Genomic DNA, 21,866 nt, shown 5'->3' with positions numbered 1-21,866 from the left:
TTAATGCGGTAATTAATGCTTGGCGAAAAATTTAAGATAGAATTTTATTGTCTGGCTTCTGTAAATGTTGCCAATAATATGGGAGCTAACTTATTTGAATTTTTTTTTATAAAATTTAGCAGGGTAGAAATCGGGGCCTTCTGTTTTCCCATTCTGAAGTGAGTTTATAGCGTCTAGTAATTCTGAGAGTGTCAGAGGTTTATCCAGCTCCTCTACACCAAGAGTATCTAGCCATGGTATCTTTAATGCATCAAAAACTCATTAGATTGTGTCTTGTCTTCTTTAAACTGTGTAGAATGTAAGGACAATAATGTCATAACTTGGAAGATTTGATTGTAGGCAAAAAATTATCTGTAAAGAAATAATTAATTCTTGAGTAACAGTGATGTATTGGTGAGAAGATGGAATATGCTCTTATGTTTGGATTTAGAAATCTCCATGGGTCTGATAAGTTATGATTAATTGCAAACTGTATAATTGTTTTTGCAGTGTTAGATGTTATCACCACTGCAGCTGAAGACCTATATAGGGCTGGATTTAAAACACAATAAAGTCTCCAGCCTTTATAATTTTATGAGTGTTCACATTAGGAATGGATGCAAATAAGTTTTGGATGAAGTCTCTGCCATCCATATGGGGTGCATAGATATTTATCAAAATCACTTTACTATTAAATAAGTTACCCATTACCATCACATATCTCCCTTCATGATCAGATACTATATATGACACTACAAATTAAATTGTTCTGCGCATTAACACCTCTAGTTTTCTTCATATAGCTGGAGTGGAATATTTGGCCTGTTCAACCTCTTTGCAACTGAAAATGGTCCCTGCTTATTAAGTGAGTCTCCTGTAAAAATACTATCTTGGCATTTCGACCTATTAGGTAATACTTTCTTTCTTTTTAATTTGTGATTGAGACCTTTTGTATTCCAACACACAAAGTTCACTATTTGGTCATAAAAACATTGCTCCTGATCTCTTGTTTACATTTTATAGTCTTAAATTAAGGTACTGCATTATTACATAAGATGGCTTTAAAGTAATTTTGAATTTTGCCAAGAGTTATGGCTATGAAGCCTATTGTTGCGTTGGCACTTACAATTGTGGGGATGAAAAGGACAGAGAGAGAGAGAGAGAGAGAGAGAGGTTGGGAGCATGCACTGATGGTGTGTTGACACAACCACCACACAATGAACCACCTGGGTTGGGACCCAAGTGCAGCAGGTGACACCTCAACACCACTCTGGAACAGTGTGATAGTTTAGAAATAATTTGCCCTCTTTCTCTTAGCTCTTTTTCTACTTCATCTAGAGAACTAAAAATGTTGAACGTGCCCTGAATATCCACTCTCATTTAATCAGGATACAAGAGGCTGTATCTGATTTTGTCTTTTCATAAGCGCTGTTTAATGCTGTAAAATGTTTAGCAGCTGTTGAAGGTGAGAAATCAGGGAAAATACAATTATGGTTATTTTCAGATATAATATCTTGATTCAGTCTCTTTACTTTAGAAGTGTAGTTTGTCAAAACGAACAATAAGGCTTCTAGGTTTTGAGGCATTCAATCTAAGTATCTGATTTTCACAAAATTCTTCCAGGGGCCCTAAGCTAAATCATGAGCCAAAGCATGTGCCCTCAACTCTTTATTGCCTTGGAATTCCCTTGTGTAATGACTGGTGTTGGCTGTGCTTCTCCTGCTCTCTGATGGTGCTCTCTCCATAGTGCTGACCTCTTTGCTTGTACTGGCTCTACTAATAAACATGAGCATTGCTGCTGTGAGCTTGTAAAGGTGTAACAATATTCACTACTGTATTGATCATATAGTCTGACTCTGACTTCACACTAAGGGCCAGTTTATACTTCACGCTCAGATTGCAAACATGCATGAATCATGGCTGCCACATGTTCCCAGCATTCATTTGATGCATCCCCTGATCACATCCTCAGAAATGAATAAGACAGGTGTGTGAGTTACAGTACCAGCAAAACAAAATTATGGGGTGCAGTGTGATCAAATTGAAACGTGATGTCAGAGTCTTTGTTTACTATCAACATGTGACAGCAAGCCGCTGTGCAGATCCTACAGGATCAATGTGTGTGCTTCAATGAATGGTTCAATGTGGTGAAGCAAATCATCAAACTTAAATGCTGACATACAAATGTATTCATGGTGCTTTTCTTCATCTATGTTTCGCATAGGCAATACAAGTGTTGCCTATTCCCCATCGTAATGATGCAATACATTTTTTTCTTTGCACCTTCACAACAGCATCAAAATGTATGGAAGCATATTTGAGCCACAGAGAAATAAAAAACTTAGGGACACAGTGAAAAAAACAATTTATTTTTTGATTATAGTGGAAATTTCAACTTTAATCTCATAGTTTATTTTGTCATTTTAGCATCTTAAAACTAACCCACGTGTTAATCGCTACATGCTTGCGGGGCTTTCTCCTGTGCTGACAGCAGCATCAGGCAATGATTGCCACACAGAACACATTCAGTTTATGATATTTCAGCTCTCTGCACATTTAGAATTCTTAGATTTATACTTGATATCACTTTCATGATGAAAAGTGATAAAGCATATATGTTACATTTTACAGATAAATCATTAACTTAATTTAAATAATTAATACTGTTAATAATTATACATGTGGGGATGGCACGGTGACTGAGCAGTAGCGCTGCTGCCTCACAGGGAGTCACATCCCTGGTGTTCCCTTCCTGGAGTTTGCCAGTTTTCCTGGTGGGCTTCCACAGTGTACTCCGGTTTCCTTCCAAGGACATGGAAGTCTGGGGATTTGGTGACACTAAAATGACACTAGTGTATGTGAATGCTTGTATTTACCTTGCAATGAGCTGAAGCCCCATCCAGGGATTGTTTCTGCCTCGCACCCAATGCTAGCTGGAATGGGCACATCCCTGGATTGATAGATGTAATCATTAAACATCCGTCCTTTTCAGAGATATTGTGGCAAAGTATCCTGGGAATGTGTTGAATGTTTCTGTCAATTCACAACACAGCGAAGCTGAACCTCTGAAGATAACAAGACAGTAGAAATTACATACAAGAAAATGAATAATACTTATCGAAAAGATGTGTTTTTAACAGGAGTTTGAACTTAATAATAGACTTTCCCTCATGAAGGCTGAGAGGAAGAGCATTCCAAATTTTAGGGGCTATCATGCTGAAAGCTTTGCCACCCATAGATACTAACCTGTATTTACGTACAGTGAGTAAGTTAGCGTCCGATGATTTTAATGCACGGACAGGAGTGTAAGGAAGCAGCAGCTCAGACAGATAATGAGGGGCTAAACTATGAAGGGTTTTAAAGTTGAGAAGAATAATTTTATATTTGATTCTTGAAGAAACTGGTAACCAATGCAAATCAAAGAGGACAGGAGTGATGTGAGCAGATTTTTTAGTGTGTGTAAGTAAACAAGCAGCAGAATTTTGAACATACTGTAATCTATTGATATATTTAGTCAGAAGGCCATAAAACAATGCATTGCAATAGTTCAGACGGGTAGTGATGAAAGCGTGAATGAGTGTTTCAGTATCTTTCACACTGAGGAAAGAATGCAGACGAGCAATGTTTCGAAGATGGAAAAAAGGCTGTCTGTACTATTGAGCTAAAATGTGATTGAAAAGTAAGAAGCTGAACAAAGATGACATCCAAATTACAGACTAATGCTGAGGGTTCAACCAGGATCCCATCGACGTCAATTTTTAGCCCACGAAGGGTAGAGAGGACAGATTTGGTACCAACTAATAAGATTTCTGTTTTATCAGGATTGAGTTGTAAAACATGATCTGTCTTCCAATGATTGATTTCCTGAATGCAGTCAGTCAGTGCAACAAGTGAAGATGTTGCAGTTGCATCAACTCTTACATAAAGTTGTGTGTCATCGGCATAGCAGTGGAAGCTTAAACCATACTGACGAATAATCTCACCTAATGGGAGCATATAGATGTTAAAGAAGATTGGACCAAGAATTGACCCTTGAGGGATACCTTGTGTGAGTGAAGTAGTGGCAGATTTGTATTCCCTAATGAAGACGCAATACTGGCGATCACTGAGGTATGATGTGAACCAAGAAAGAGCTGCACCAGAGATACCAATAGCTGAAAGTCAGGACAGTAAAATGTTTTGGTTAACTGTATCAAACGCTGCGCTGAGTACAAGTACATGCAAAAAAAAAAAAAAGATATCCAAAGCAATGGTACTGTGTTCTGATAATACAATAGTACCGCAACACGTCTTAAAACTATTTCCTTGGAACCTGTGGCATTCACAGCGTCACATCATGAAGTCAGTCGAATTATCAAAAGTTAAATTATGAAAATTCCAGCAATGCTGCCAAATTGGGTTTGGCACCAGAATTGTCTTACCAGCATCATAGGCCTACGGGCAAAGTAGTGTACTGTGGCCCCTGTTTTGATAGCAAAACAGAAACATAGATAGGCATCAGAAACATTGTGGGCCCCTATGCTCCTGGGCCTCCCAGCTAGTGCCCATTGTGCTCATTTGTTAACATGGCCCTGGGGTGTGGGGGGTTTGTTCAACAATGCAGAAGGCTTTGTAGTCATTTGGAAGCTTAACAAAACCTATTCTCAAATCGCTTTTTATTTCTTTTCTCTACACGTGCCATTTGGATGTTGTTTTGTTCTGTTTTGTGTATTGAAGTCCATATGAATGCTGATCAAGGATGACTGTCGCCTTCATTTGAAGTGACAGTTTTGATTCAGGACGGGGCCCTTCCCAGTCATGCTTGTTGGAAATGTATTTTTCAGGCTTAGCTAAATAATAAATTGCAACAAACGATGTTATCACAAAGTTATACGCATGGAGGTCCTACGCAGCTTGAGTATTTTGTGAATAGTGTGGACCAGCACTGTGAACATTTCTATGCTCACACACTCCAGGACAACCTAACAGACCTATCTTGGCTGATATTTGTGGAAGCATACATTCCTGGAAAAATGCCCACAGATACACAGGGAGAACATGCAGAGTCTGCATAAATTGGGACCAGACCAGAATTAAAACTCAGTCAGACAGCTGTTCTAAGTTATCACGTCCTTGGTAAGTTCAGTTCAAATCCGGTTATTCTTATAAGGGCATCTTCACTTATGAACACAGCTCATTTCTCACTGTTACGAACAGCATCCCAATCCATCCATAATCAGAATCCACTTCATCCAATTGTAAAATGTTCAGGATAACTGTAGTACAATTAAAGAATAAATTACCTCAAACAAAATCAAAAATAGTAGGCAATGTTTGACATGAATATACATATTTACATAAATGCATTTTTTCCTAATATATTTTTAAAACATTAAATCAGTTACAGTTGTGTTAGGAGAGGTCTGTAAATATATATGTAGTCCGACGTCCTAACTGCACTTCATCGTTGTTCCTCTAGGTGGCAGTGTGCTGAAGCAAACCAAAAAGAAAGACAGTCTCTCGTCTTCCCCCAGTGTGGGTCTCTCCTCCCCAAAGAGCCGGACGGTGAGTTCTCACTGTAAGGAGTCGTTGACGAGTCGTCACGGTGGGAGTTCATTGAAGCAAAAGGATCCCTTCATTAGCCCAAATATGTGACACATTGGAGGACCAGGACAACACAAGTGACAATGGACAAGCAGAGAGGTAAAACGGAGATACACCTAAACTTGCAATGTGCTATTATGGCAGAGGAAGCTTTCTTTCTTTCTTTCTTTCTTTCTTTCTTTCTTTCTTTCTTTCTTTCTTTCTTTCTTTCTTTCTTTCTTTCTTTCTTTCTTTCGTTGCATGCAGAGCTAACTAACACCCGACTTTGCATTCAAAGCTCTTCAGAGTGCATTCAGAGCTCGCGGTTGAAAGATTCAGGAGGTTTCATGCGATTGGCAGGCCAGTAACAAACTGGGAATGTTCTTCATTTATTTTAATAATTTAAATAGGCTACGAACAGAGTGAATCTTTATTTTAATTGACTGATGCCTTTAGATACACAATAGTCAGAAATATTTGTACGTGCATTTTTAGTACTTTAAAATACATTATAATACAGTTTCATATACTTTAAAAGAAGTTAATCTTTTTTTAAGCTGAACAGTAACACTGAAATCGGAACCACGTGTGTTCCTTAGCCACGATTTGCTCATTTCGTGATGCTGGTGGTCGATTTGGCTGTTTTCCAGCTATCAGTTTACTGATTCCATGGAGAACACGACCCCGGACAACCTCTGTTTGCAAGTTTTAGGGTTTCCATATCCTGATGGAAATACATCCAATTTAAGCGGATAAGCTGGTGAGAAAATAGATGGGTTACAGTGGGTTGGATTGGTGTCGATTGATAAGGAGATCGTCCTGACTTGTCATACGCCCCCTGCGCTCTCAGTCCCCTTCTCGCTCATTTACACCGGAGATGCCACGGGATTAATATTTCTGAACCTGAGTGGCGCGAATCTGTGTGTGTTTTCATCTTTTTCCTTTTGGGAGTACGCTACCCTTTCCTCTCATTTCATCTCAAGAGGACACGATCGGAAATGCCAGCGCCCACCGGGGGAGGCACAGCCTTAAATCGCAGATCAGTATCTCTGAGTCGCGCATCTCGATTCCTGGAAGGTCGCTGCGCTGCGCTCCGCTCCAAGTTAGCAGGAGGCGGGGCTCGTGGCTCAGCATGCCGTCTGTCTGTCCGCAAAGCGGGTGCCGCGCCGCCCTTCGCGTTTAACGGTTACTCAAGTTTGATCGTCGTCTGTGATACTTCTGCGTAATCCTACAGGACGTTGACAGGCATTGCTGTGCTGAAAGTTCGGTAGATTGGCGGAGATTCTAAAAATGTGAAGATGCAACATTGACCTTACCCGTTACCGCATTGGGATGCGGCAAGCCCGCCAACGTGCGTGTAGCACCAGCAATATTATCTTGTGAGTTATAGTCACCTATTAGAAATGCGAGCAATAAGCACAAAAATAGTTTTATAAAATGTAGAGTGCCGAAAAATAGGTATTCCTTATCCTTCTACTAAGATATCCGTGATTGTTTTAATGAAAGAAAACACCACTGAGCAGTACTGAGATACTGAGGCTGAGTAAGCAGGCAGGCATTGTGGCTCAGTGGTTAAGGCTTTGGACTTCAAAACATTAAGTTGTGGGTTCAAATCCCATCACTGATCCCTGAGCAAGTCGCTTCAACTTAAAACGAGAAATGTTCTTAAAGTCCCTTCAGACCCCCAACTGAATTGACCACAGGTGGACTCCAGAAAAGTGTCTGAATACTTAATGGAAACATTGCTAAATCCCTTTTCTGAACCTGCTCAACAGTGCTGAGAGCTGAGCTTCTCCTTGCAGTATCAGGAATGGGGCAGCCCTGAAGTCCATCACAGGACCCACACAAAAACAACGAGGCCCCTTGATAAGGTGTGGCTGTTACAGTCAAATGCATTTTCATCATTTCAGATAATAATGTACTTAGCGTATACCGCAAGAACAGGCACAGTATTTTTTTAAACTCATAAAAATTACATCACTTTAAAACACAAGTTCCCATGAAAAATGAGTGTATACTATAATTGTACAAAAATAGCTTTTACATTAAAAATGCAAACTTTTAAGCTGAATTGCACCATGCTTTGTACAGGATGAGTAAGTATACAGCATATGTTATGAATAACCAAATTGCTTTCTTTGTCTGTTAATTTGAAAGATCCCACGAGAGGTTTAACTTAAGTTACAGGAGTCTGTTGCTGTCCCTCTTGACATTAAAATGCTCCCCTTTTAAGTTTTGTGCCTCACATTTGCAGGTTGCTGGGTCTTATTACACCTCATGCACACCACGACTTGCAAACGTCTCCTAGGCTTTACCCTAGATATAAAAAAAGTTTCCCAAAAGTGTTATATATCATATTACATTAAAGCACATTAACATTTAAAAAAAAATTGTCAGCTCAGGTTGGACGGTTGGGAGACAAAGTCAGAGAGGCGAGATTGTGTTGGTTTGGACATGTGCAGAGGAGAGATGCTGAGTATATTGGGAGAAGGATGATAAGGATAGAGCTGCCAGGGAAGAGGAAAAGAGGAAGGCCTAAGCGAAGGTTTATGGATGTGGTGAGAGACGACATGCAGGTGATGGGTGTAACAGAGCAAGATGCAGAGGACAGAAAGATATTGAAGAAGATGATCCGCTGTGGCAACCCCTAACGGGAACAGCCGAAAGAAGAAGATGCAACCTACCTGATATCTTGATGCAGAAGAAGGTTTCTTTTTAGATGTACTGTGTTTGGAAGCCTCAAAACATTAATGTACCTTAACCAAACGCCTCATCCAACAGAGCAAGTTTGTATTGTACAAGTCAAAATTAAACAGCATTAACAAAAGGATGTTGTTAAATGATAAAAGGTATTTCTTCAACTTCCACGCCTATGCCATTTTTTCCTGCTGTACTGTTACAGGGAAGGTTGGGAGCCTGCGCTGATGGCACATTGCCGTATCCAACACATGATGAACCACCTAGAGTGGGACCCGAGTGCAGCGGGTGACACCTCAGCACCACACATGGAACAGTGTGAGGTTTTTTTACGGAAGCAGAAGGACAATGGAATTATTTAGACTGGACACGGATCCGAAAAGAGTGGTCTGAGACATAAGCAAGGGTCAAAGCCAGAGAAACAAAGAAATTTAACAAAATACCAAACCTCAAAACATTACCCAAGTTTGGCAATCTTGGCTCTCTAAATAGTTTTTATTGCTAACTAGCACCACAAAACATTTTCCTTCAAAAATCCAAAACCTTGGATTCCAAATGCAGGGTACTAATATCTTAAATATCCTCTGAGTGATCCTCTGGGAGTTGCATGATGGCAATGGAGCCCCCGTTGCTAACAACCTGATGGCAGCTCATGTAACAAAATCAACTAAAATGGTGGTGTCTGCAGTAAAAAAAGCTAAAATGATGACATTTTTTGATGCATTAAAAATGAAAGAATATTTATCCTAACAGCACAATAAATTAATTGATTGGTCCAAAATCCCCAAACCATGGCACTGTCAAGAGCCATATCCTGCCTACTACTCCTTGTCTAGCAAAATATGCGATTATGTCAACATAATCATCACAAAGTGTTATCTCGTATCCAATTCATACACGTTTCAGTAAGTTGTTTTGGATGCAGTTTACCTTGAAAGACAGCATTCACTCTAAACTTAGAATTTGTGAGCACTCATCAATCCAATCTGTTTGTCAGTGCTTGCATAGTGATGTGTTTATTAAAGGGGTGAGGCAACTTTAGCGGAGGATGAGCTTTGATTTATTGCCGACCCTGCATTGCTTTCTTAGGCCCTGATATGAGTTGTAAACATAAGAACTTCAAAGTGAAGTGAGCCCCATGCAGGTTGCACTGTTGATGCTGCGATAAAACTGGCCAGAGATGATGAGCCACAGTCCTAATTTGTAGGCAATTTTGTTTTAGGGATTACTCAAATTCAGATAGAAATTAAGGAGTGACCCACCACTGAATGTTTAAGACAGCATCTTGTGTGACCCTTTATATCTTAGGAAGTGACACTGGGCTTTAAAACGAGGTGTGTGACAAAACTGAATAGCATCGGTGGATGCCATCAAACGAGCGGAACTTTTGATCAGAATCCCCAAAACTAGCTGAAGTTTGATGTGAACAGCAGGTAATCTTGCCTTCCTTTAGTTGTTACTTGAGGCCATTTAAACTAAAGTACAAGGGACATTCAAAAAGTTTCCACATTTTTCTATTTTCGTTGGAAACGGTGAAGGTGGGAGGAGTAGTAATTGGACATTAAAAAGTTGGAACAACGCTGGGATAATTGCATCGCAAAGGATGGTGACTATGTAGAAAAGTGATGTAATTTGTTTTTGAAATACTTAATAAATAGAATTAAAAAACGTTTTTGAACGTCCCTCATAGTAATCTAAAAATATCACTTAGATTGTATGCTGAAGTGAGCATCTGTGGTTTATGAAGGAGAATTTTCAAGCATACTTATTTGTTAATTTAGGAACTACCAAATAAAATTAAGCTAGAATCCCACTAGTTTGGTCAGACATCTGTTGTACTGTTAGTAATCATTTATTAAACCGAAAAATTAAAGAAGCGTTGGGATCCCAAATGAGTAATACCCCATTTATTGCAATAATGCACAGTAAGTGCTGTTGATGCACAGTTTCAGACATGGAGTAATCTTTCCTCTTTAATTCAGTAGAAGTGAGACCTAACCACTGCAAAGGTCGTTTTGTGGGATTGGCGGTAGGCAGGAGGTGGGAGGGGGGTTTGTGTCGTGATTCTTCTTCCAGGTTGGCAACATTGGTGTAGTGGACACATAGATGATTCGTTATTTTATTACGGGGAACACACCCAACCTTGACCTGGCACACTCACTCACACACAGAGACACATAAAACAGCTGCCCAAACACATTGATAATGAAGGGTATATTAAGCAAATAAGACAAAAAAAAATCATTAAACAAACAATGCATATGCAAAGGTACCACCCAAATTTCCCAAACGGCAATAGTTATTTAGCAGACACTAGACAAATAACTTCTGAGCACTGAGCACAAAACAGTTAATAATAAAGATTCACAATACAGTCCACAAACAGTCAGGTTCAACAGATGCAATGTTGGCGAAAATGAACTGAGCGGCCAAATGAACAGTTACCTGAATGTTATGAAAGTTTTGTCTTACTCCAGTTGTTGCGTGAAGATCTGTAGACATTGGGAGTGCTTCCTGGATGAAGATGTTTACCAACCCAGACAAAGTCACATAAACAAGCAGGCACAGGAGACGCACATACTGTAAATTCAGAAAGAAACTGTAATCCAAAGGGTGATTTGCAATCCAGAGGTGGGGGGAAACACAAAAGGAGGGTGATCAATTTTTTTGCTGGCTTCTCCTGGCACCCATTTAAAGTTCGCATACCATACCTTGTTTCCTTCAGCAACCCCAGCAGAAATACCCGATGCTGACCAATGGTGAAGTTGGGGTTTCTGGGAATTTTAGTTAATCTGAGTAGCACTGCTACATTCCTTGCCTTCAGACCGTTGTGTTTGTTTAGGTTGGAGATGTTGACAATGTCCACTTTCTGGGATCCTGACAATCCCCACTTTACCGAATAGATCACCAGACCTTTTAGCTGTACAATAGTGGCAGGGCAGAACCATTTAGGAGCTAGTTTAACAGTAAATTTGTTGGCGGCTCCGGAGAGAGGATGCATCCAGATCCAGACTTTCTCACCAATTGAGAACTGAGCAGACTAAACCAAGATTGTGTGGACTTGGCTGCCATTATTCTCATCCTTCATCTGATGTGTAATGTAGTGGTTGGTTTGGGGCTGTTCATGAATAACTGAGTCAGGTTTAGGTGGATTGTGACCAAGTACCTTTTCTAGCGGTCCAGTAAGCTGTTTGCCTAAAGGTAGCAGTGCAGGGGTCTCATCTTTAACTTCATGCACCACCAAGTTCAATGCTTTGGCAGTTTTGGCAGCCATTTAGTCCACTCCTGGGGCCTCATGTATAATGCTGTGCGTAGAACTCACACTATAACATGGCGTAAGCACAAAAGCGGGAATGTGCGTACGCACAGAAAAATCCAGATGCAGGAATCTGTACGTACGCAAACTTTCACGTTCTTCCACTACATAAATCCCGATCAGCGTGAAAAGTAACGTACGTGCACGCGCCTTCTGTCCCACCCCAACTCCTCCCAGAATTACGCCTCTTTGAATATGCAGATCAATATAAATAGCCTTCTGTGAAAAGACAATGGGAAAAGCACAGGGGGGAAATATAAGAATTTCAGCGAATACCAAGTGGAGGCAAAGGAAAAAACGTACTATTTGTTGGTTTAAACAGTGGTATAATCAACAAAAGGAAGTTGATCGAGTGACAGAATGTCAGAGAAACTCGAAGGCTGAAGTTCACAAAGTCGCACAGTGCCCGAAATAAAAAAGAAATCACATATCAAAGTCGCCGTGAAAAGGCGAGTCGTAGCTCACCGTCTGAGTGTCATATGAAAGCTTATTAGGGTACAGACAAAAAAAATAGGCACACAGTGGGAAAAAAGCACGAAATGTCAACTTTAATCTCGAAATTTCCACTTTAATCACGTAGTTTATTTTGCCATTAAAGTAGAACATCCATCCATTTCCCAACCCGCTGAATCCGAACATAGGGTCACGGGGGTCTGCTGGAGCCAATCCCAGCCAACACAGGGCACAAGGCAGGAACCAATCCCAGGCAGGGTGCCAACCCACCGCAGTAGAACATCATAAACTTCATTTTAAAATCGTTTAATTTACTAGTTTCTCAAATCCCATTGTAACTAAAGTGGCACATTAAATGCTTTGTTCTGTATTTGATCTTCTATGTGCTCTACATGTGTGAATCACTACCTGCTTCTTAAACGGGCTTTCTCTTTCTCCGACAGGACACATAATCCATTACATTTGTGATATTACAGCTCTCTGAATAATTAAAATACTGAGATGTATACGTGATATCTTTTTCATGATGATAGGAATGAAAGCATGTTATTAAACATGGGAACACGGTGGCGCAGTGCTTGTTCATGTCTCACGCAAGATGCTTGCTGCGCCATGCGCGACCTTCGATGAAATAATTTATTACAGAAATACTGTCTCTTTCAAACGTACTAACCTCCAATTCCTGTCATTACTTTTCTTTCTCCAAAAACCCAATCGCCACACAATCAGCTATATAGACGTGAAGCCATCTGTAAGCTTAAAACGCCAATTCTTCAAAACTTTTAAGGAACATTGAAATATCTTCGTAGTACATGTTTAATTATTATATCCGTCTATCCTTCCAGTGTTGCGTCAGCACGAGCAAGAATACAACGCAATGCAGGAACAATCCCTGAACTAGCTAGTGCTGCGGCACCGTGTCCTCACATGTTTAATTATTAACAATAAAGATTATTTAAATGAAGTTAAAGTTTTATCTGTATAATATAATCAACATATTTTGCTGCATTTCATCTTAAAAATGATATCGTCATCATATGTAAATACACGCTTTATAAAGTGGCGCAGGTTGTGCAATATTATAACTGTAGTGCAAGTTTACAGTGAGGTAATTGTACTTATAAGTAAACAGTTCTACAAGGAGCACTTGATGGACTGATTGAGTGCGTTTAGAGTTCTTGGGATGAAACCTTTTCTAAACTGCGAAATCCGTACTGGGGAGTCTCTAAAGTGTTTTGCCGTGGCTCAGGCAGTGTCTGCTTCATGCTGTATACCGATATTTCTCTTTCCGATCAGCTGCTGCTGTGATTCCCCACTCAAATACAGTGATATAAATACTCCGAGTGGTGCAGTGAGAGTAATGTGGAAAAAGATGATCCGCAGTGGCAACCCTTAACGGGAGCAGCTGAAAGAAGAAGAAGATGCAGTGAGAGTTACAACGCTAAAGCAGTTATGGTATTTGGAATACTATGGCTATTCCCTGGACCATTATATTGCTGCAGGTTAATTACAATCAGATGCATTACACTAATAAACAATATGCAGTTAGTTTCAGTGTATTTATAAAGCCGCATCAGGAATGTGGAGCTAAGAAAGAAAGGGTGACCATGCAGGAACAGTAGCACTGCTTTGACGCAGGGTGCTGCCAGTCTGCAAAACCGAGCGGGGAAATTGCGTACGCCAAGGTATGAGTTACCGTGGAAATGTGCGTGGCTTTACACCAAGTTTAGGTTTTATACATCGCGATTTGAGCGTGGAAAGGTTCGTACGCAACATTTCTGTGCGTACGCACCGTTTATACATGAGGCCCCTGGTGATGGTCTCTGATGATGGAGGCAATCATGGTCTTCAGGGTCTGGTTCATCCGCTCAGTGGAATTGTTTTTGGTGGTGCTACGTTGTAGTCTTCAGGTGGATCAATCCCCACTGTTTTCAGAATTCTTCGACTACTGAGCCAGTAAACTGCAGACCCTGTGAGCTAACTATAATGTTAACAGGCTTATTTTTTTAAGAGGTAATTTTTCCTCGACTGAGTGAAATCCAAAGGCATGTTATAAACAGATATAGGCATTTTATGAAATGTGCAAAATAACATTTTAACTTATTAGAATAGTGAACATGACTATTTAGTGTTATTAACAACCAGAAAAAAATAAAAATTTAAGCAGTGTATAGATAGTTTGCTTTCTTTTTTATTAAAAACTGCCCGTCCCTTGGCAATAGTCTCGCCTCAAGATTTTCTTTTATAATAGAGAGATATACACACACACATATATATATATATATATATATATATATATATATATATATATATATATATATATATATATATATATATATATATATATATATATATTTGTAGTTGGAGATCCACAAAGAGAGAGAATGAATCACATATCATAAAGTAATTTTTATTCCTGAGCTTTCAGCTCCTTCCAGGAGCCATCATCAGAGGATAATGATTAGACATACAAGAATCAAAGGCAATATATAGCAAAATTAGGTGGGGGGGTTGTAAAGAGGTGGGGTTAGGAAGGTGTTGGTCATAAAGTTTTATTTATTATGAGGATGTTCTTCTTCTTAAGTTTGCATATGCTGGATTTATGTCCAAATGTCTGTTAATGGTGTTTTTGTTTGATAGCCAAGATTCAGCCAGCTCTCTGGCACTTTTGGTACTGGCCTTAAATCTTACTTGTACATTGTCACAGTTAAATGTATGTCCAGTTGAATTTGTGTGTGTATAAATCAGTGATCGTGAGTCCTTCCTTCTGATGGCGTTTTGATGCTCCTGTATACGTGTTGCGATTCTTTTTGACGTTTGTCCTATGTATACCGCTGGGCAAGAACCGCATGGAATGCTATAAACTGTGTTTCGTGTCTCTGCTGCTGATTTCTTGTTTTTGGCATTAAAAAGGACAGTGCGCAGATTGTTTGTAGGTTTGTGTGCTATTCTGATGCCTGATTTGGACAGGATATGTGCTGCTCCTTCTGACACTCCATGATGATAAGGAAGTGTGTGCCAGGTGGGATGGGGGTGGGGGGGGAGGTCAGAATGGAGTCGACTGTTTTCTGGGTTCTCTGGCATCTCCTATGTAGGCATTGTTTAATGAATGTCTTTGGGTAGCTGTTTGAAGTGAAAAGATGGAAAAGATAGCGTCTTTCATTTGTTTTTGTCTCCTTCCTGTTACAATGGGTGTGAATCCTTCTGAATAAAGTCTTAATACAGCTCCGTTTATGAGATGCTGGGTGATTACTGGCGAAGTGTAATATCTTGTCTGAATAGCATTCCTTAAGGTAGACACTTGTAATCAGGGTGGAATCATTACTTCTTTCATTTGAGATGTCCATATATAATATTTTGAACAATAATCATTTGCTGGGGTACCAGGGTGCTGTTTCAGGTAGTGTTCTTGTCTCATGGATCCAGTGTGTTGTGTTCAGATTCTGTTCTCAGGCATTGTCTGTGTGGAGTTTGCATATTCCTCTCATGTATGTTTGTCCGGGGTTTTCTGCAGTTGCTTTGGTTTTCTTACCACATTCCCAAATACACACAGGTTAAGTTGACTCAGGATTCCAAATTGGCCAGCATGTACTTCGACACTGATGAGTAGACATCTTGGCCAGGGCTGTTTTCTGCCTTGAGCCCAGCCATGTATGACCCTGAAATGGATTAAGTGGTTTTAAAAAATGGTAGGCTGTAACATATTTACAGTATATATTTTTTTATAATAATGCTTGATGTCAAGTACAAAGAACAAGGCAGAATCTGTATTACTAAATGCATGAATTAAAGATTGATGGATGTACTTACACATGTATAGACTACTTAGTCCATCCAGCTAGATGACTAATAACTAAGCTGTCCTGGTTTCTGTTTCTTTCATATTTTAAAGATGGTCATTATAAAAATAATTAGTGTCATAATAGTAGAAATAAATAAGTATTTTTTTCAGATTCTCCCTAACATTTGTAGTACTATGTCTGTCCATTTATCCATTTTATACCTGGATTGTCCAGCCAATCTTGTGTTCAATCATTTTTTTGAGCCAGCACATTCCATTCCATTCCTTACGGATGACACTGCAGTTGTGACCCGCTGGGCTGGCTACTTTGAGCAGTTGTTTAAAGCTGAACCTCTGGCTAGAACATTGGGTATCTCTGGGTTCACGGTTTTTGAGACCGATCCTTCAATTAGCTGTGAACCACCCAATCTCACTGAGATTGCACTGGTGGCAAACCAGCTGAGCAGGGGAAAGGCAGCAGGGATCTGTGGTATCCGGGGTGAAGTTCTCCAGGCTGGTGGTAAGGCTGTCCTCCTGGCATTGCAAGCAATAATAATAATAATAATAATTCATTACAGTTATATAGCGCTTTTCTCAGTACTCAAAGCGCTATCCACACAGGGAGGAACCGGGAAGTGAACCCAGAATCTTCCACAGTCTTTGCTTCCATTTGGGAGACTGGCATCAACCCAACTGACTGGAAAACAGGACTTGTCGTCCCTATCTGGAAAGGGAAGGGTGTTCGCCTGGACTGCAGTAACTACAGGGAGATAACACTGCTCTCTCTGCCAGGTAAGGTCCTTGATAGGGTTGTCCTCAATTGGATCCGTGATCACTTGCTCACCTACTAGCGGCTGGAACAGTCTGGTTTTACGCCTATGAAGTCTACCATCGACCTCATCCTGGCATTGAGGGTTCTCATAGAGCGCAAATGTGAATATCGGCAGAGTTTCTTTGCAGCCTTTGTCGATTTTCGCAAAGCCTTTGACTCAGTTGATTGAGCTGCCCTGTGGGACATCCTGAGGGTTTGCAGGATCCCCTCGAGGTTGCTGGATATCATGGCCGGCCTGTACACTGGTACACTGGTACTGTGAGTGCTGTGTTTTTCCCAGTTGATTCTGGGGTTCGTCAGGTGTGTGTTCTTGCTCCTACTCTGTTCAATGCTTGTATGGACTAGGTGTTAGGTGAGATCGTGGGGTCTAGTGGCTGTGGGGCATCTATTGGTGAAGAAAGAATCACAGATCTTGACTTTGCTGACGATGCTGTGATCTACACGGAGTCAATGGAGGCTCTGATCAGGGCTCTCGAGAGACTGAGTGTCTGGGCTTGTGAGTGTCCTGGATAAAAACAAAGATCCAGGCCTTTAATGACCTCTTGGGCACAGCCATCAGTAGTGTGTCTGATGTCGAGAGGTTTACTTACCTTGGCAGAGACATTCATGTCTCTGGTGACTCTTCCTATGAAGTCAGTAGACGGATTGGGAGAGCATGGGGGGGTCATGAAGTCACTGGAAAGGGGTGTGTGGCGCTCCCGATATCTATGCAAAAGGACGAAGGTCCAAGTCTTTAGAGTCCTGGTGCTTCCTGTCTTATTTTATGGTTGTGAACCATGGACACTATCCAGTGACCTGAGATGAAGACTGGACTCCTTTGGTACTGTGTCTCTCCAGAAAATCCTTGGGTACCGTTGGTTTGACTTTGTGTCGAATGAGCGGTTACTCACAGAGTCCCGAATGAGGCACATTACTTGCATTGTGAGGAAGTGTCAGTTACGGCAGTACAGCCATGTGATGCGTTTCCCAGAGGGTGATCCAGCTCATAAGATTCTCATTGCTGGGGACCCGAGTGGCTGGACCAGGCCAAGGGGTCGCCCACATAACACCTGGCTGCGGCAGATAGAGGGTCATTTCCAGAGGGTGGGACTGGGACTGCCTGGGGGGGTTGCAAACCAGGATCCCGAGTTGCTTCGTCGTGTAGTGGGTGGGGCAACGAACTGTACCAGTGCATGCTCCCTAACTTGACTTGACTTGACATTCCATTACAGAGCTTCAGGAAGTGAGACCCATTCCCAGCAACACTGACCCTAAGGCAGGTGCCAACCCTCGATAAGATTCTACCTTATTACAGGGTGTGCTCACACGCACTCACTCATACTAGGTCAAATTAAAGATGGCACACTCACAACTTATATAAATATGAGGAGTAACAAAAGAAGAGGCAAGTAGAAAAGGGGGGACTTGCATACTCCACTCAGATTTTAGCCAGGCCAGAATTAGAACCTTTGTAAGATCTAAGGCAGCAGTGCTGCCCCATGGTGACACCATTCCAATCTTTGTTGAATCTGACATGTTTAATTCTATGAGTGGATAAAAATGAGTATGATTCTTCCTGAAGGTAAATATTGCGATGTGTGAGACAGTAACAATATTATCAACCCAACAATAAAGTGTCATTCATCCCTCGAATTACCAAGTTTAGTGTAATTGATTCGGAGCCTTAGTCCACTGGGCACAAAGTAGCTACCCAGAATATCAGGCTATTATATTGCAAGCTCATACATAACCCATAGGTTTTTGGTGTATAGGAGAACTGTACTACACAGAACAATAAGCCCACATAGACACTGGGAGGACAAGCTCCATATAGGCCGTGACTAGTCCAGAATTTGAAACTAGCCTGCTGGAGCTGGGAGGCAGCAGGACTGACAACTGTGTCATCCACAAGAAAAACATTTGAATGTTTTCAACCTCAGCCTACTTTAGTTTTAGGTCAAACACAGTAGACAGACAGATTTCCCATATTGACTATTGGATCTTGAAGGACAGTAGTGCCCCCTTTTTGATCAATAATCTTTACAATTGATTATCGAGGAAAATGTGTCAAGTGAAATAATGTAATAAAAATCCTGTGAAGCACCTTGTTCAAGTAAAAATGTATTAACTTTAGCAAAATAAAAGGGGTTTCATGGTATTAACTGCAAGTTCTGATTATTTGCATCTTACTCATCTAATCACCTGCAACATTACAAGGAATTATTAATCGCTGCTTCTGTGTAAGGCATGTGCAACTCTCATCAGTAAAAGATTCAAGGGTCGTACCAAATGTAATAAGCATGTGAGGACTCGTAGTATTATGACCAGTACAAGGAAATTATTATTTAAGCTTTACAGTTCAATAAGTATCTGAATTAGCATTTAATTAAAGATCTTTGCATCTTCATTTTTGCTCTGTTCAAGAGGTTTAATGATTCCTTTGAAGTAGAACTCCATTTCAGTCTTGTGTGCCCTGTGCCTCTATCACGTGTTGATTCTTTTTTGTTGAGCATATCCTCCAATGAGCAGTACAGAGCTGGTCAGCAATGTTTCTGTTCTATCTGTAAAGTGTGGGACTCGGTGCTCAGCTTGTAAGAGGTAGTGAAGGGCTACCACCAAGATGGTATAATCCAGTAAAACAGCACCTTAGAAAAAGAAGAAAGCCACACTGGCACCACGTATCATTTATGGCAGTGTGGAGATGTAAGGTCTGCTAATGAGTCATTAACAAACGCCTCGATAGAAACGCATGCAGGGGGCACCAGAATTATCGAGAGAGAGAGAGAAATGTGACCTGAGTAGAAGTATGCAATTTTTTCCTGGGCTGTTGAGACAGGCTAGCTAGGGATGGCATCCCACAATAGGCAGTCTATGTCCAAAAGATCTAGCAGCCTGAAAATTTGCAAGCTAGACCAGGGAGGAAATGTCAGATTGGCAACACGTCATGGCAGAGGTTGCACGTCTCAAAGGGTGTTTATTGACTAACAGTGGAAACCAAGTTCTGGTCATTTTAAGGTTGAAGTGTTCAAAAACACCAGGAACTGCTAGTGGGAGTTCTAGCCTCATGGCACTGGAGCAAGCAGAACTGCTTCAGAGTCTTGATCAGAAGTGACCCCAGAATGGAGTTAAAGCTGTTTTTTTGAGGCAGTTATACACGTTTATAAATTATGGAAGGTAGAGAGACCAGGGTTTTGAGAGTGTAACGGAGAGAGGAGGTGAAAAGGTTAGTCTTCTGGAATGTCACTGTCATGGGCAAGAGAGTGAGCCACCTAATTGCATGGAGAGGTTCTTGACCTGTATAGTAAGATCCTGATAGATTTATTGTTTTACCTGTGTTTAACTATGATTCGTTTTTTGTGCATTCTTCCATTGAATGTTTTTAATAAATATTCTAATTTTGCTTCTCTTTATCCTTCTTGCTATTTTCTGGATTCGATAGGAGAAACAAAGCCCCGTACTTATTGCTGGTACTTTATCAATTGTCTTTCTCTGTCAACACTCATGCCGATATCTTCACATGCAAATTAAAGTCACATTGTGGAGAGTCCAGCCTTTTAAAGAAATGTAGTTTCTGCATGTTGATCAAAATGACATGTCCTTGTTAGTGGTTTTCATGCATTAAATTTTGAACACATAACTAAGGGAGGTGACATCCTTTTTCATTCAGATGTGAGATGGTAGGAGACACTACTGGTGATGATACTGCCCATTTCATTACTGTCGGTCAGTCCATCAGCCAGTCAACACGTTGTAAAGAGAAGCCAAGTCTTGTTCTTGTCAAGGTTATTGTGTACCTTTCGGTTTTAGGGTCCTGCCCATTTTTTATAATAGACAATTTAATTCATAGCCCTCTATACTTGATTGATTATTAAGTTCAATAAAGTAATTAAAGTAAACTGTAAACTCAGAGTTAAAGATTCAAAGGGCTAACAGTTCTTTTTCTTTTCACATAGCACTAATCTTAACACTGTCAGTGTTGTCAAAGGCCCAAAGCAATGTGTCACTCATGGTCATAAGGCAGAGGCGTTTCTTCAGACTGGTGGCTCTTTTGAAGGAGATTGAAGTGGGAGTACCAGAGGCCAGAGAGGTAGATAGATCAAGCCAGTTTGGCAACTACATCAAAATTGTGGGGGAAGCAGACAAAGACATGAGTTGCCCAGTGTTGCAATCCTGTGACCTGAAGGTGCACATCTTTTAAAAGTGGAAAATAATAACCAGGAGAAGAATAATTAGTTAAGGATAAAGCTAAGGCGTAGTCATGGGACAGGCAGAATTTCAGAACTTGGAAAAGCATAGAACTAAATCCTGATTGTCAGTGTCTAATACACAAATGAAAGATTTGATGTCAAAAAAGAACAAAGCAAACTTAAAACACCAGCTCGAATTCTTAAGCCCTCACAATTCATAAGAAGTAAATTGCTTTGCAAATAATTTTCAGGTCAGATCTGAACCACGAATATATTTTACAAAATAAGGCACAGTGACATCAGATGCAGCCAGTGTAAACACGTGAGCAGCGACAGTGCCCATCAATGGTAAACAAAATAGCTGGACCTATGAGAACAACAAAAGCCCACAATTGCTTTGCAGTTGTGGCCTAATGATAAAAATATTCAAAATCCTAAAATATAAAACTGTCATGTACAAAATTCAGTAAACAGTTGCGACCACCAGGGGGCATTTCAGCACCCCAAACCCCAGACACAACTTCACAGACGCAAGTCCTAGTATAATAAAAAGTCTTATTCACACATTTACCTTATACAAAGGCTTGCTTCTGAAGTGGAATAACCAAATATAACGCAAATTCTTCTCTCTCTTTCTCTCCTTTCACTCCTCCAGGCAAGCTTTGTCCTCTTTCACCTGACTTTGGCTCACCTGGATGAGGTGCAGCGGCTCCTTTTATCTTAGACCCAGGAGTACTTCTGGTGCCTGGGCATAGCCTGATGGAAGTACTTCCGGGTCAGTCGGAAGTCCAAAAAAGTAGGGATTGTGAATTGCTTCAACTCCCCCTGGTGGCCCCCATGGAGGCCAGCAGGGCTGCCCCATAGGACTACAGGCCCCAGCATGCCCTGCGGGCATGAGTGTGGAAATCCTAAACCAGGGAGACTGCCACCTAGCATATTGAGGGAGAGAATAATCAGAAATCCTCATCTCCCCTGGTCCTTCCATTGCAGTGGCTTCCCAGGCCAGGTAAGGATCCCTGTTCAATCCTGGCTGGGGTGCCAATCCCAGCATGCTGTCTATTACACAATATCTTACAGTTA

General features: G+C 40.8%; 1 protein-coding gene across 1 annotated transcript in view; it reads left to right on the top strand.

Moving 5' to 3' along the window:
- Positions 1 to 5,505: 5,505 nt before the first annotated feature.
- si:dkey-220o5.5 (actin filament-associated protein 1-like 2) overlaps positions 5,506 to 21,866 on the top strand; it is a 137,977-nt gene continuing 121,616 nt past the window's right edge. Inside the window, exon 1 of the mRNA XM_028805927.2 lies at positions 5,506 to 5,661. Within this exon, the coding sequence (XP_028661760.2) occupies positions 5,646 to 5,661 (16 nt within the window). The 5' untranslated portion in view covers positions 5,506 to 5,645. The remainder of the gene's footprint in view (positions 5,662 to 21,866) is intronic.

This window comes from Erpetoichthys calabaricus, chromosome 1 (genome assembly GCF_900747795.2).
Source record: "Erpetoichthys calabaricus chromosome 1, fErpCal1.3, whole genome shotgun sequence".
NCBI lineage: Eukaryota > Metazoa > Chordata > Cladistia > Polypteriformes > Polypteridae > Erpetoichthys > Erpetoichthys calabaricus.
The sequence above is the reverse complement of the archived record's forward strand: the minus strand, read 5'-3'. Positions and strand labels throughout refer to the sequence as shown.